This window comes from Oenanthe melanoleuca, chromosome 2 (genome assembly GCF_029582105.1).
Source record: "Oenanthe melanoleuca isolate GR-GAL-2019-014 chromosome 2, OMel1.0, whole genome shotgun sequence".
Lineage (NCBI taxonomy): Eukaryota > Metazoa > Chordata > Aves > Passeriformes > Muscicapidae > Oenanthe > Oenanthe melanoleuca.
Genome location: NC_079335.1, coordinates 52,117,420 through 52,130,436, shown reverse-complemented (window position 1 = coordinate 52,130,436; position 13,017 = coordinate 52,117,420). Strand labels below are relative to the sequence as shown.

Below are 13,017 nucleotides of genomic sequence, written 5' to 3'. Positions count from 1 at the left end.
GATACAGGAGCAGAAAACCTGCACAAGAGCTGGCAGTTGACATCACGCCCAGGATCCAGGGGCACCAGGATACTGCAGGGTGCTGAGGGCTGTTCCGTTGGGGTTGTGTCATTGCTGCAAATTGGATAAGGAGCTCTTGCTTTCCAGCACAGAGGCTGTGCCACCTCTTTTCCAGAGGTGGGAAACAGAACAGTTCTAGTGGTGAGAAGGCTTGGTAAAAGGAGGGTTTTCCCTGCATATTTTTTTAGTGCCAGACCCCTGGCTTAGCAAAGGCAGCAACAAGCTTTGGGCATTGCACTGAGCTCCTGAAGAGGAACAGCCACGAGGATCTCAGAAAGTGGCAAAGAAGGGTGTTTTGAACACCGAGTTGGGCTCACTTCCAGCTGTTGGCTTTAAGGGCTGGCATGAATGTGGCACTCCTTCCGTCTCCCTCCTGAGAGCCTGAACTGTGGTAGTGTCAGTGGCCCTTCTTTGCCTCGTCTTCCAGCCCTAGGAGAGAAAGCACACAGGGAAATTACTGATGGTCTTAGCAGAAGTGAGTACTATGCAGATTTTTCTCTTGGAAATCTGCCAGGTGTTCAGCAGGAGGGCATAATGCATGGAGTATTCTGGCTTTGAATCAAAAAGATCACAGAAAAGTTGACTGCATGGTGGCTTTCACGGGACTTGGAGGGCTCAGAGTGAGACATGCTGGAGAAGAATAGTTTATGTTGTATTGGCAGTTTTAATGACTTCCATGTCCCTCTTACATCCTTGTGTGCCCAGGTTTTGGAAGGCAAGAATAGAGAAACAGGATGAATAAATGCAAATTCGACTTGTGTGCATGAAGACATTCTTATCTATCAGTCCCTGGTGGATTGCTGAGGAAAAATATACATGATGTTTAGAGGAAAATGAATGTACTACCATTTTTCTTCTAATTTTGTTGGCCCTTTTTAAAGATGATGGGTGGGAGTAACTTTTCTTGATGTTTAAGTTTTGAAAGAGGTGTTGCTATCAATAGTGCTAAAATAAATAGTACCTTTAGGATGAAGACTTATTTATGTTTGGAATTCAAATCTAATTCAAGGGTATTCAGAAACATCTGTATTTAAAAATAATAAATTTTGATGTATTGATCACTTTTTTGTGCAAGAGTTACCTATGTAGGTATTTTTATGTTGGATATCAAGGTAGGAAGAAAAAAGTACTAGACAGCAGAGAGGAGCCTCAGTGAGTTGATGCTTTTATCTCTTCTTGCTCTACTGATCTGTGGAAGAGAGAAAGCTTAGGCCTTATTTATGGCAGGCCTTCTGTCATCAGCGTGGTTCCCAGTACGTGAACTGGAAGGCTTCCAGTCATGGCTTATGCGGATACATCCCGTGCACTGGGAGTTACATGGGCTCTCTGTGAATATCAGCAGATGCTGAGCATCCTATTGTACACAGCTCTGGTAGGGGAGGATGAAATAAGCAAAGAAAAGATCCTAGCATAACAAGATAACGTAGTTGGTTTTTAAAAAAGCTGCATATTTCAAATGCCTGCACAAAAGAAATGGAAGTAAATTGCCAACAGGGATAAGTGACCTTCGTTGCCTGTATTTATATGGAGAAATGTTGAAGATGATAAGTATGCCGTGGACAAATGAACTCTGATTTGGTGTTGTCTGAAAACTGTGTTTATTCCTAAGGAAAACATTGAACTTTGAACTTTGAAAGAACTTTGAGGAATTGTGGGCTCCTAGTATTAATAATGACTTAAAGTAAAAGATAAGACAGTAGTGCTTTTAACAGAGATTTTCTTGGCTAATGCAGAAAAATTGCTTTAGAAAGGAAAATGGAATTTTAGTTCTCATTGTTAACAGTAATTGAAGAGAAGAGTGAGAAATGAGACATCTGCCATGATGTTGTGGAGAGTAAATATCACATCCCTGTGGGACATTGCTGGAGAAACAACAAAGATGCTTTTGGGGGGGGTGGGGGGCCGAATAGGTAATGGATAATGGAGTACAGCTTCAGGGCTGGCTGGAGGTGATAGTTTACTCTACAGTGCCCAGTGAGAGATAATGAGTGGGAATGGGGGAGCACAAGCAGGGCTTTTAAAATAAAGGCAGTAGCAGAGTGTGACAGAGGGGATGTGACAGAGGGGAAGAGAGAAAGAGAGAGAGAGCCTTGAACAGGACAATTCTGAGCAGGGCAGGATCAGAGTGACAGGCAGTGCTAATGACCTGCATGGCAACAGAGCTGTGGATGAGTCTTACCCAAGCCTGAGTGTGTTTGCTGGGTGTGCAGTAGAGGTGTTGCAGGTAACAGGATTAAAGGTGTGTGACATCCTGCATCCGAGTTGGCAATGAACATATCTTCATGAAAGTGAAGAAGCCTTTTCATAATTTCTGTCAAAAGGAAACTGAGGAGTGTTTAGTCTTTGTTTCTGAATTAGTTTATCATGTTACAGCATCAGATACAATAAAGAGACAATATTGTTTTATTCCTGATAAAAACTTAAAACAGCTTGCATGACACATGCAACTATGATTATTGCATTACTGTATTTTATTACTGTGCACTTTAAGAGGAACAAAAGGAGATGAGTCACTTTGTATAATGCAAATACAAGACTGCAAAGACATAGCTGAGGTAGAGAAGAATTAAGAGAACTCCTTTTTCGTTTACTTGAGAGAGTTTATTTACAGCTGGTGACAGTTCTTAACAGATTGAGTAGTGCTGAGTTATCAGTTTAAAAAGCTGTAACCTGCTTGAAGCTTTGGATCCATGAAAAATGATGGGGGAAACTGCTGATGACTTGAATGGAGTCACAGTTCTGCCAGGAGCACACATACTTGTTAAATGAGCAGGCAAATTGGATAGCTCCAGGAAAAATTAAAATATGATCAGAGTAACAGAAATTTTAAAAAATAAAAATCAAGACATGTGAGCTCTGCAAATTCCCACTGTTTTTGTGAAGTGTTCATACCTATACAGGCTAGAGGAGGATGAATGCAGTATCTGTATTTAAGCATCTACAGAAGAGATTGGCAGCTATGAATGGAGTCCAGCAACACTTGGAGATGCAGAATTACCACAGTATTCATCTTAGAATAACAAAAATTGCTGTGATCCCTAGGAAGAGTTACAAGTTTGCTAAAGAGAGCGAGCAGTGGAATATAGAAAAATCGTATATTGATCACAGCCATGTGCAGAATAGAAGTGAGACAGGACATAGAGTGACCATGTAATTATATCCTAGGGGGTAGCACTAAGGTATTATGGATTTGTTAATTTGCAATTTGAAATCTTTTTATTACAAAATTTAACAGGGTATTAATACAGAAGACCTCTAGTCATCCCGTTGTGCAATAGACGAAAAGTGCTTATGGCTGTTCAAAATGAGGAGTGAAGTTCAAACTGTTCAAACTTCAGTGAAGTGTTGAATGGAGAAAGAAAAAGGCATGAAAAAGACTGGCACAGGGAAGGAAAGTCCTGATTGCTGTTGGTCTAGAAACCTCACTAAGAATTTTCCTTGTAATCTCTTAAAATTTTTACAGTTTTCTCTTTCCTAAGCAGAAAAATGAGGCATATAATTACTAAGATGTCAGCTGTAGTCTGATACAGAAATCGTGAGTCATATCCAGAAAGCCACAAGCTCTAAAACGTCATCCCATTTCTTGTTCCCTTCTTCTTACAGTTTAAAGGAAGGATGTGTTGATCCTCACAGCCTAAGTATTTTTCTTAAGAACTTGAATCTCTGTGCTTCCTGCTCTGAGGGGGTCTCTCATTACCTCTTCTAATCCAGTCCTAATCCAGCTTCCTTCCGCTTCCTCATGTTCTTGCTCTTTTTGACCTTCTTCCCTGCATCCTGATGTGTTTTACTCCTAAGATACCCTTTGCCTGTATTTATCTTTTTCCTCTTTTTTCCTCTATTTTTTCCTCTTTCTTTTTATCATACAAGTTTTCAGTGTCTGTCCTCAGCCTGGCTCACTTCTTCTGTATCAATATTTTCCTCTCCCTACATCTAATTACAAATCTCATTCTTTGTAAATTTATCTCTTTTCCTTCTGTGACATGATTGCCTTTTCTTTCTTCTTTCATTCCCTTTCCTTTTATTGATGCTTATCTTGACTCTTGTATTGATGAACTTTTTTGGTAACTAAACCTGACCAGTTTTAACTGGTTTTAATCTGATTACTTACCGTATCTCCAGTTTTTGTTATTTCCAAAGTTATCAAACTACAGTTTCTGGATGTTTAAATGTGAGTCTAAACTTCCTTTTTTTTTTTTTTTTTTTTTTCCCCCACTTGAGTCCTTATTCTCTTAAGGCACAGAAAAGCTCACTGTTGTAGCTACTATTGACTCTTCAAGATGTAGAAGCTAGGAAGCAAATACAAATTCAGTTTATTGTTAATTTGAGGTCGTGACTTGAGTTAGTGAGTCTCATATACTTCCTTTCTCCTCTTCCCTAGGTTAGCCCTTCTGTTCCTTCTTCATCCTTCTCTTCCACCGTCCTCCAGTACATACAGGCAATGTCTGTCATTCCTGAGGGCAACTTGAGTTCTGTTGTTGTAGCACAGCAGCCTGATTTCACTCCAAACCTGCAGAAGTAGGCTGTGACATTTAATTACAAAATTAATCTTTAACACAAAATGAGTTTCAGGGTTGTTGCCAATATGTGCATCAGCCACAATGTTGCCAAAAAATCAGTGCTTATAATTTCATTTCTGGAAGAAGCTGTCTTGAAGGAGCTGCCTGTGGATGTGAGCAGAAGAGTGTGAGACATTAGAGGAAGGCTAGGGAGATGCTCTGACCTGCAGGGCTCTTAGACCAGCTGATGATAGCCCAAATGGCTGTGTGATTGTGGTCACATCACTAAAGTCAACTCTGTAGCTTGATTCTTCAGATAGAGGAGTGCAGATGGGTTGGCATATACCACGTGATGTCCTAGAAATACCCTGGGTCAGTCCATTCTAACATTCTGAGTTATCTATGTTGCTTTTAAAACTCAGTCTTAAATGTGTGCTTCTTACCATTGGTAGGAGTACAGGGAGCTCCTGCCTTAAAGGATGAGACAGTCTTCCCTAGTGTATGAGGAAAATTTGTCATGACTGCTCTTGCTGAGAGTTTGACAGAAGAATACTTTTCAAACAGAAATTTTGGAGAACAAAAAATGAATATGAAGGTTTGGGGTTTCTTTTTATATTTTTTTTTCTGTCAAATGTGTCTCTCTGAAGACTGTTTTTAGAAATACATGAAACCTCCTATGTAAGTCACTTTCCTTCTTTAAAAACTATTCACTCTTTGCATTTCAATAAGCTGAGAGTGAAGAATGATCTAATTTTCCAAACTGTAGTTTGTTTATAAACTGGAGTTGACAGTTAAAGTTATGCTGTTTACTAGTAATGAATGCATTAGCTTCTATTTGAAAATTGTCATGGAAAATTACTGTTGAATATTTTTTGGCAGTAAGACTGGTAAAAATGCTTCACAGATGAATATCTAGTTGAATGGTTCTGAAGTCTGAAAAAGTCTGTTTATGTTAAGATTCAGCAGCTGAAATAGTTTTTTAAAGCTTCACCTGTTTACTAGAGAACCATTTAATCTTGCTTGCAGACAGAGACTGTTCTATGACTTAAGGGAATTTTTTCTTTTTCCAGTGCTAATGAAGGGAGTGTGACCCTTAGGCTACATTTATGAGTTACTACTTTTTCAATCATGTCAGCTGAAGAGAGAAGAAATTTCTGCTCTCAGCCAGTATAGATAAAGCCAGTATAAATAAATTGGCTTGCAGGGGCCATGTAGAAGCAAATTCATTTCAGTCTTGATAGATGCATGTAAGTGCATCAACAGTATTGTTAATGATCTCTTCAGGAATGTGATGAATTCCCAATGGAGGGAGTCCACAAGTGACTGCAAAGAGCTTGGGAAATCTGCTAAGTGTAGAGCTGGTCTCAGGGTACAGAGGCATATGGAATGGTTAATAATTACCATAATGCAGCGTATATTAAAATGCTGTAAGTCAGTTGTTTGCACCAGCTAGGATACTGTTTGGGTGCATGAAAGACTTGTTATTCCCCCTTCCTGCCCCAGTACATGCACTCATGACAATACTATTGGGTTTTAAAATGCTGATTTAAGTTGAGTTTAATATTAAAAAAAGCACTCCAGAGTTTGGGTGTTTTGCCTTGAGGAGCAGTTTTCATGGAAGTTTATCAAAGGAGCTGCAAGATAAGCTTCTTGTTGTTACTTTCAGAAATTCAAAATTTATCTTTCCTGTTTTGGTCTGGTCTGATTTATTTGTTTGAGACTTTACTAAAAGGATAGGATCTCAGCACTGCTGTGAGGTGCAGCAATGAGTACTTGGTGCTACTCAGAGGATCTAGTGGACGACTTGGCTCCTATTCCCTTAGACCATAGGAGATGCAAGTGCAGATATTTTAAACTGTCAGTAATTGCAAACATTGGTGGCCTACTGTATGCACCACATTGCTATAGGTTTAAAATTAGTACTTTTTAATGAAGTAGTAATTTTTTTTTAAAAAAAGTAATGTATTGTTAAAGGGAGCATGTGCTTTTTTTTTTCCCTGTCTTGACTACATTTCTCTAATTTAATCTTGTATCATAAAGATACATTGTTTTGGTCACCTCTCATGTGATTTCACAAAAGTAGCCCCTAATATTAAAAAATCTGCTAATAATCCTAGTAATTAAAAAACATTCTCAGTAAATTTCTCCTGTTTATAGTTTGTAATAATCACGTGAATGCTACCATTTTAAATACCAAAATCCTATTATGTGGGTCTGAAAGTGAAAGACAGAGGTACCAGTCCTTTTGAAAAGATAATATTTGGTGCAAAAGCCTTTTTAAGTCACTCTTCTGCCCTTGATTTTGAAGTAAGACACGAGTGCTAAGCATTAGCTTGCTTTGGCAACAGTTCAAAAGAAAAGTAAACAACTTTCACTCTGTTAGGTGGGCGTTCCATATTCATTCAGGATGTGTTTAATCTTTAGTTTCAAAGGGAAGGTGACCAGTTCAGTATGAAAAATGAGTTCTTTTCTGTGCAGGTGACTCTTCCCAGAGCTGAGTGTTTTGCGTGCCATTCACATTTGTCATGAAGTCAGTGCGATTGCTCCTCTGTGCAAACATTGTGCCAGCCAGTTGGTTGAGCTCCCTTGGGCTTGTCAGCCAGCCTGATAAAATAGTCCTTCCAGTTATGGGTACAAATCACAGGCTTTCCCAAACTATTTGCAGTAAATCCTTCCTAACCATCATCTGAGCATATGCTCTTGGAGTATGCACAGTCAAGCAAATGCATCCTGTTCTAGTTTTTTGACTATGTGAGGTCTTGGAATTTTGTCATGTGTTTTGTAGCTCTATGCTATTGGGTCCAAAGCTGCAAATTCTAAACCAACAGTGGGAATGCTATGAAGCTGAAAAGTTAAGATAAAAAGTGTAAAATTTGATATCCGTGTGTTTTGAAATTAAAGTTCTGGGTGGATCACCTCTCAGAAATCTGTGGAATAGTTAACATTCTTAAATTATTTTTTTCTGGCAGAAAATCATCCTGTCAGGATTCCTTCACCCTACTTTGATAAAGATTATTACTACAAAAAGAAAAAAATTGCTGCTTTTATTGACATAATACTTTCCTAATGCACTTTGAAATTTTAGTGCTCTTTTTGCTAAGCTGTCAAGCCACTTTGGTATAAAACTGCTTTGTGTTTGAGAAAATTGAGATTTCAATTTAATTAAGTAGTTCAGAAACTTAATTTTTCTTTATTACACAAATTCCAAATTGATGTTTCTGAACTCAGAGGAAATGCAAAACTTGACAAGTGGGACTTACAAAAATACTACAGCAATGTTTTAACTTTAATTTGCTTGAACTTTGTATTTCTGTTGAACTCTTTGAAATCCCAGAAGTATCAGATGAAACAGTGGCTTTTCCCCAGTTCATGAATTAATGCTGCTTATTCTCTTGAAACAACTATTTTCTACTGCTTAATTCAAACCAACACATTTTCATGTTCCCTCTATGGCCAAACATCAATCATATGATTTAAATAATGAAGCCAGACATTAAAGACACATCTTTTTAAAAGCCAGTATTGTAAAGGATCCAAATAAAAAGGGTAGGGCCTTCTTGTTGTTAATACCATGATGCATGTATAATAAAAACAGTATTGAAATGTATGATTTAAGTAAGTCAAGGAATACTTGGCAATCAATCAAAAGAGAGAAGTGACTCACCTTTTTAGTTTTGTTCTTCCATAATCTCTTACTTTATCTGAAAACTTTTTTTTTTCCCTTACAGATAAATCAGGCCGTTTACACTGCACAGAAATGGAGGTAAGAGAAGTATTTTGTCTTCTCTGTTTGTGCTGATTTAGCTCAGTTCTTTTTCATTAACTTGTAGTGTAGATGTAGTATACTTACAGTGTGGAGTTATCATTGCAAAGTTGCACTGTTAATTGTATTTATGACTTTCACTGGCAGCTGATAAGTGTGTTTTAACACAGGATATTTAGTCTCATGTGCAAAAATACAGGACAGAAAGGCTGTGTGGTTTTTCAAAACCAAGATTAAAGATCTGCGATGCAGCCAGTGTAATCTCATTTGATATTAATCTCTTTAAAACATATGTGTATTTTACAGAATATTTAATGTAGGTAATTTCTGTTGGATAAATTATTCTGTTATACTTACTTTAGAAAGGACAGCCATGGAATAAATACTTAGTGTTCATGGAATGGCTTGGTGATTTTTGACAACCTGAGAATTTGGATGGAAGCAGAGAATACAAGTGATCTCAGGGTTGTTAGTTAATTTAAAAGCATCCTGATTTGAGATACTTTTGAAATGACCTTTAATTTATCACTTGGCAATGTTTTGGAGTCCAAGAAATATTGCTGTGTGTCTTGCTGGGGTAACAATAGAAACACAAATCCACTTAAATCTGCTTGATTTATATCTTGACTGTTATTTGAATCTGTATTTTTGATATTACACTATGATTAGTGTTGTCATTGTTTTATATGTCAAATTCATAGATTTAATCCAAGACCGAATACAAAACTAAGTAGAACATCTAGTTGAACAAGATATGGACTCACAGTCTAATTTTTATTATCACATAGCGTAAATAATGCAGTCTACTCAAATAAACTTTTCTAGCAATAAGTACAATTTCTGTGTCCTTTGCAGGGCAGCCTTTTCTCACTGTCTTTGAACTTTCTTTGAAATGTAAAACTGAGTTTTCACTTCAACTGTTCCATCCATACCTCAGGCTGAGCCTGGAGATGGGACAAGTGGTGGAGCATCTTAATTGGCGGCTTGTCAGCTTGTCAGCTTTCTCATCAATAATATATGTGAAGGTGACAAAGTACTGTTACCACGTGGTTATTCATAGATAAACTGTGCATGATGATAGCTGGTTATAAAGACAAAATGAAAGGCCAGCTAATTCAACTACAGATGGTAAAATGCTAAGGCTATCCAGGTTTTTTCAACTATTAATAATAATAATAAAACCAGAAATGTTCTTTCTGCAGGATACAGTGTAAGGAGTAATTCATAACAGATGGAAGTACAGAAATTGGAAGTAGGCATGTTTTATTGTTTTTTGTGGTTTGGTTTAAACAAATGCATCCTGCATTTGTTTCAGGATTTGCAAAATCCCAGTTCACAAATCTAGTGCTGTATTTAGAAATTATAATCTAGTGTGTTGTGATCTTCGCATAGTAAATATGTTTGCAATTTTGCTTGGTGTTTTTAAAAAGGAACATAATCAAAGGCCCCAACACTAAAAATGCAGATACTACACCACTGTTAAAATGTTTTTAACAAAACATAAAATACTTCATTTTGGGAAAGTAGAAGTGTTTTTGCTTCAAATGGAAATGCCTAGTAAGAGTCAGTTTGAGATACTAAATTTCATCTTCCATGGTAAAAGTTTTCTAATTTTGATCTTCTGAGAGTATATTTGTTTATAGTTGGAAAGCAGATTGGAGCTTCCCGTGAGACAGAGGCTTCATTTTAGAACGTCTCTAATAAGCAGCAATGTGACCATTAGCATATTGACTCTTCTCTTTATCTTTGTCATTTTGAAGGAGGCTGTGAAGGAGTCAGTACCCTTTTTCTCCTCCAAAATTCCTTTGGGGTTGCAGTGTTAGACTTGAAGTTGATGATGTTTGTGTTTTTCAGAACTAGGAATTCAGCAGAGACAGCTCATTTCACTTTTTTTGATTCCAGTGGAAGAGAGTGTGGCCTGAATGAACATACTAGGATATGTGGGAAATTTCCTAAAATCTTAACGAATAACAATCATAACTTTTTTTTTTTTTTGCAAAACATGCTGTAAACTATCCAGAATTGGGACACATTTTATTTCAAGCCAGCAATATGAATGGTGTGTCAAGTTCAGAGTCCAGGTGCCATAGCCATAATAGGAGGATGGGAGTAAGGAATAAGGTGATCTTGTTTAATCTGCACCTGCCTGTAACTCTGTTATGTACATAATGATAGCGCTCCTTAGTCATCTCAGCTGAGGTGGTGAAATTATATAAAATATGCCAGCCTCATTTGTAAATATTTAATGCTCATATAGAAAGTATTCTGTGAATGCAAAGTGATTCATATGTAGGTGGGTTTAATTGCCATCTATTTGAAAAGACCCACCTAAGTGAGCACAGGCCTGTTGTGTGTGATTAACGCAGTTAACTAGGACGTGTGCTAACACAGAGACACACGCAACCTCTCACGTTGTTTAAGAGTCAGAAGGGAATTAAATAGCCTGTCCCAAACAATGGTGAATTAATTACTCGACACCATGCAGTCCGAGGCAAATCACAGAAGGAATCAATTGTAGAAATTTTGTGGGGGGACTCTCCGCTGTCTATGCAAATTCTATTAATGAGCTCTCAGTATCACTATTAAAAATCTTAACATACATTGAAAATCACAGTAATTGTCTATGGAGCTAATTTTTTTTTAACCTTTTCATTGGAAACTTGAAGCAGTGACTATATTTTAGATAATAATTCAGGAGAATAAATGTACAGGTTATAAGAATACAACATTCACTGTCATACAAATAAGAATATATCTGTTAGTTCAGTGTATTGATGCAAATAAAATTAACCACTTCTCTCATGTAGATGAAAATGAGAACAGGTATTTAATAGCATAGAATGTTAGGATTTCAAAAGAGGTGTCATAATCTTGCATTAAAAACCATGCCACACCTATATTGAAATGTGTTACCTGCTCATAATTCAAGCACTGTTAAATGTGTCTTTAGCATATGAGAATATCTAGGGTTCATATTTTCATCCTTGTTGAGCATAAACAAAAGTAACATTCTGATTGAAGAGTAATTGCTGCAAGAAACAATCCTTGTCATGCACAGTAATAATCACTTTGTCCTCCTTCCTGAGCATTAACCTTAGGTTACAAGGGAGAAGAGGACAGGCAAAAAGGTTTGAGAATAATTTCTTTTAGTAAAATATGAGTGCTTGTGACTTCCATCAAAGTTTTTATTATGTACTGAAAAAATAAATTTCTCTGTGAACGCTTGGTTACAAATCTGATAATTCCATGAAAGCTTTTGATTCCTTGTGCTTTTAAGAGGAAAATTAACAAGAGCTCAGAATTGCCTTCTAGAAACCAAAGCAGAATCATGCATCTTTTCTTGCAAGCATTAATTTGTGCTTGAGCATTATGTGACAGTTCTGATAAGTGAAGCACTCATCCCTTGCTGATGGAATTATCTCACAGAGAAGCTGCACTCCAGCCTTTGAGGGACCTGTTATTTTAGATACCTGAAAGCCCATTATGCTTGTTCATTGATGTGGGGGTTCTGTGGCAGTCACGCTGACCTCCTGATTTTCCTGAAATACTCCACAGTCGCAAAGAAGCAGCTTAACAGACACTTAATTAAATAGCAAGCACACAAAAAACTAGAGTTCAGGTTTTGATCTTTAGTGTTTTGTAATGAGCTGCTTTTTCAAGAAGAGCTTTGTTTTTTAATAATTTGTGTAAGTTTTGAGCACATCAGGAGGAGATTGATCTTGGAGAAAAATGGATTTCTGGTGTTTACTTGCCATAAGCTTGACACATTACCCTTTTCCTTCAGCAGTTTCATTGGGAATACACAGCAAATATTGGAAGAACTAATAATGTATTTGACTAAGCTGATTTAATGATAGTCAAATCCTACCATCTGTCCAGAGTTCTCTAAGAGAAGTCGGCTGCTCCTTGTAAAGGCTTTGTAATTTTGCAGTATATGATGTGCCTTTATTAATCTACACACCCTGGAGTCACACAGGATTTATGATGAAATCTCCGTTCCAGTGATACCACTGATAAACCTTTCAATCAACTAGGGAAGAGTCCAGAGGCCATTTCAGCCTTTGGTATTCTGACAATTTCAGATAATGGGTGGTGGAAAACTGGGTCGTACAGTAACTTGGGCCCTTGTGGGGAACATTTTGCCTGCTAAAACCACAAACAGTAGAGCATAGATCATTAAGTTGTGTTGGTGTTTATTTGATGTTTTGGGCGTTTGTTTTCAGTGGGTTTTTTTTGGCTTTTGGTAACTACAGAATTCGCTTTTTTTTTTCATGGGATGAGATGGAAAAGTCTGCAACAATAGATTATATGAATCTGAAAGAAGACTCAGAGTTTTGGAAGAAAAGATAGTTTTTACAGCTCTTTAGTTTTTGCAGAGCCTTTTCTAAATTCTATTAAATTGTACTTGAGAAGATACCCATCTAATCAGAAGCATGCTAGCATACCTATGGCAGCAATCATATGTACTCATTGATAACTATCATATTAATTAGCTTTAACGTGCTATTTTTTGGCTAAACGAGTGCCAGTGGATGTGTTTGCCTGTCCAAGAGACTAATTTGATTGCTTACTCAAACTGCAAGAAAAAATTAAGCATTAGATGTTTGCATGTTGACAATTTAACAAGCCTTTGTGTTATTCTTTGTTGTTCTGTGTACTAAAAGACAAGTTGAGAGTATCAGTATGAAATAAGAATGC

At 37.2% G+C, this 13,017-nt stretch overlaps 1 protein-coding gene across 2 annotated transcripts in view; it reads left to right on the top strand.

The window, feature by feature from the left end:
- SPIRE1 (spire type actin nucleation factor 1) overlaps positions 1-13,017 on the top strand; it is a 125,391-nt gene that overhangs the window by 4,251 nt on the left and 108,123 nt on the right. For both annotated transcript variants that reach the window (XM_056485179.1, XM_056485178.1), the window contains exon 2: positions 8,285-8,319. In XM_056485179.1, coding sequence (XP_056341154.1) covers positions 8,285-8,319 — 35 coding nt within the window. The remainder of the gene's footprint in view (positions 1-8,284; positions 8,320-13,017) is intronic.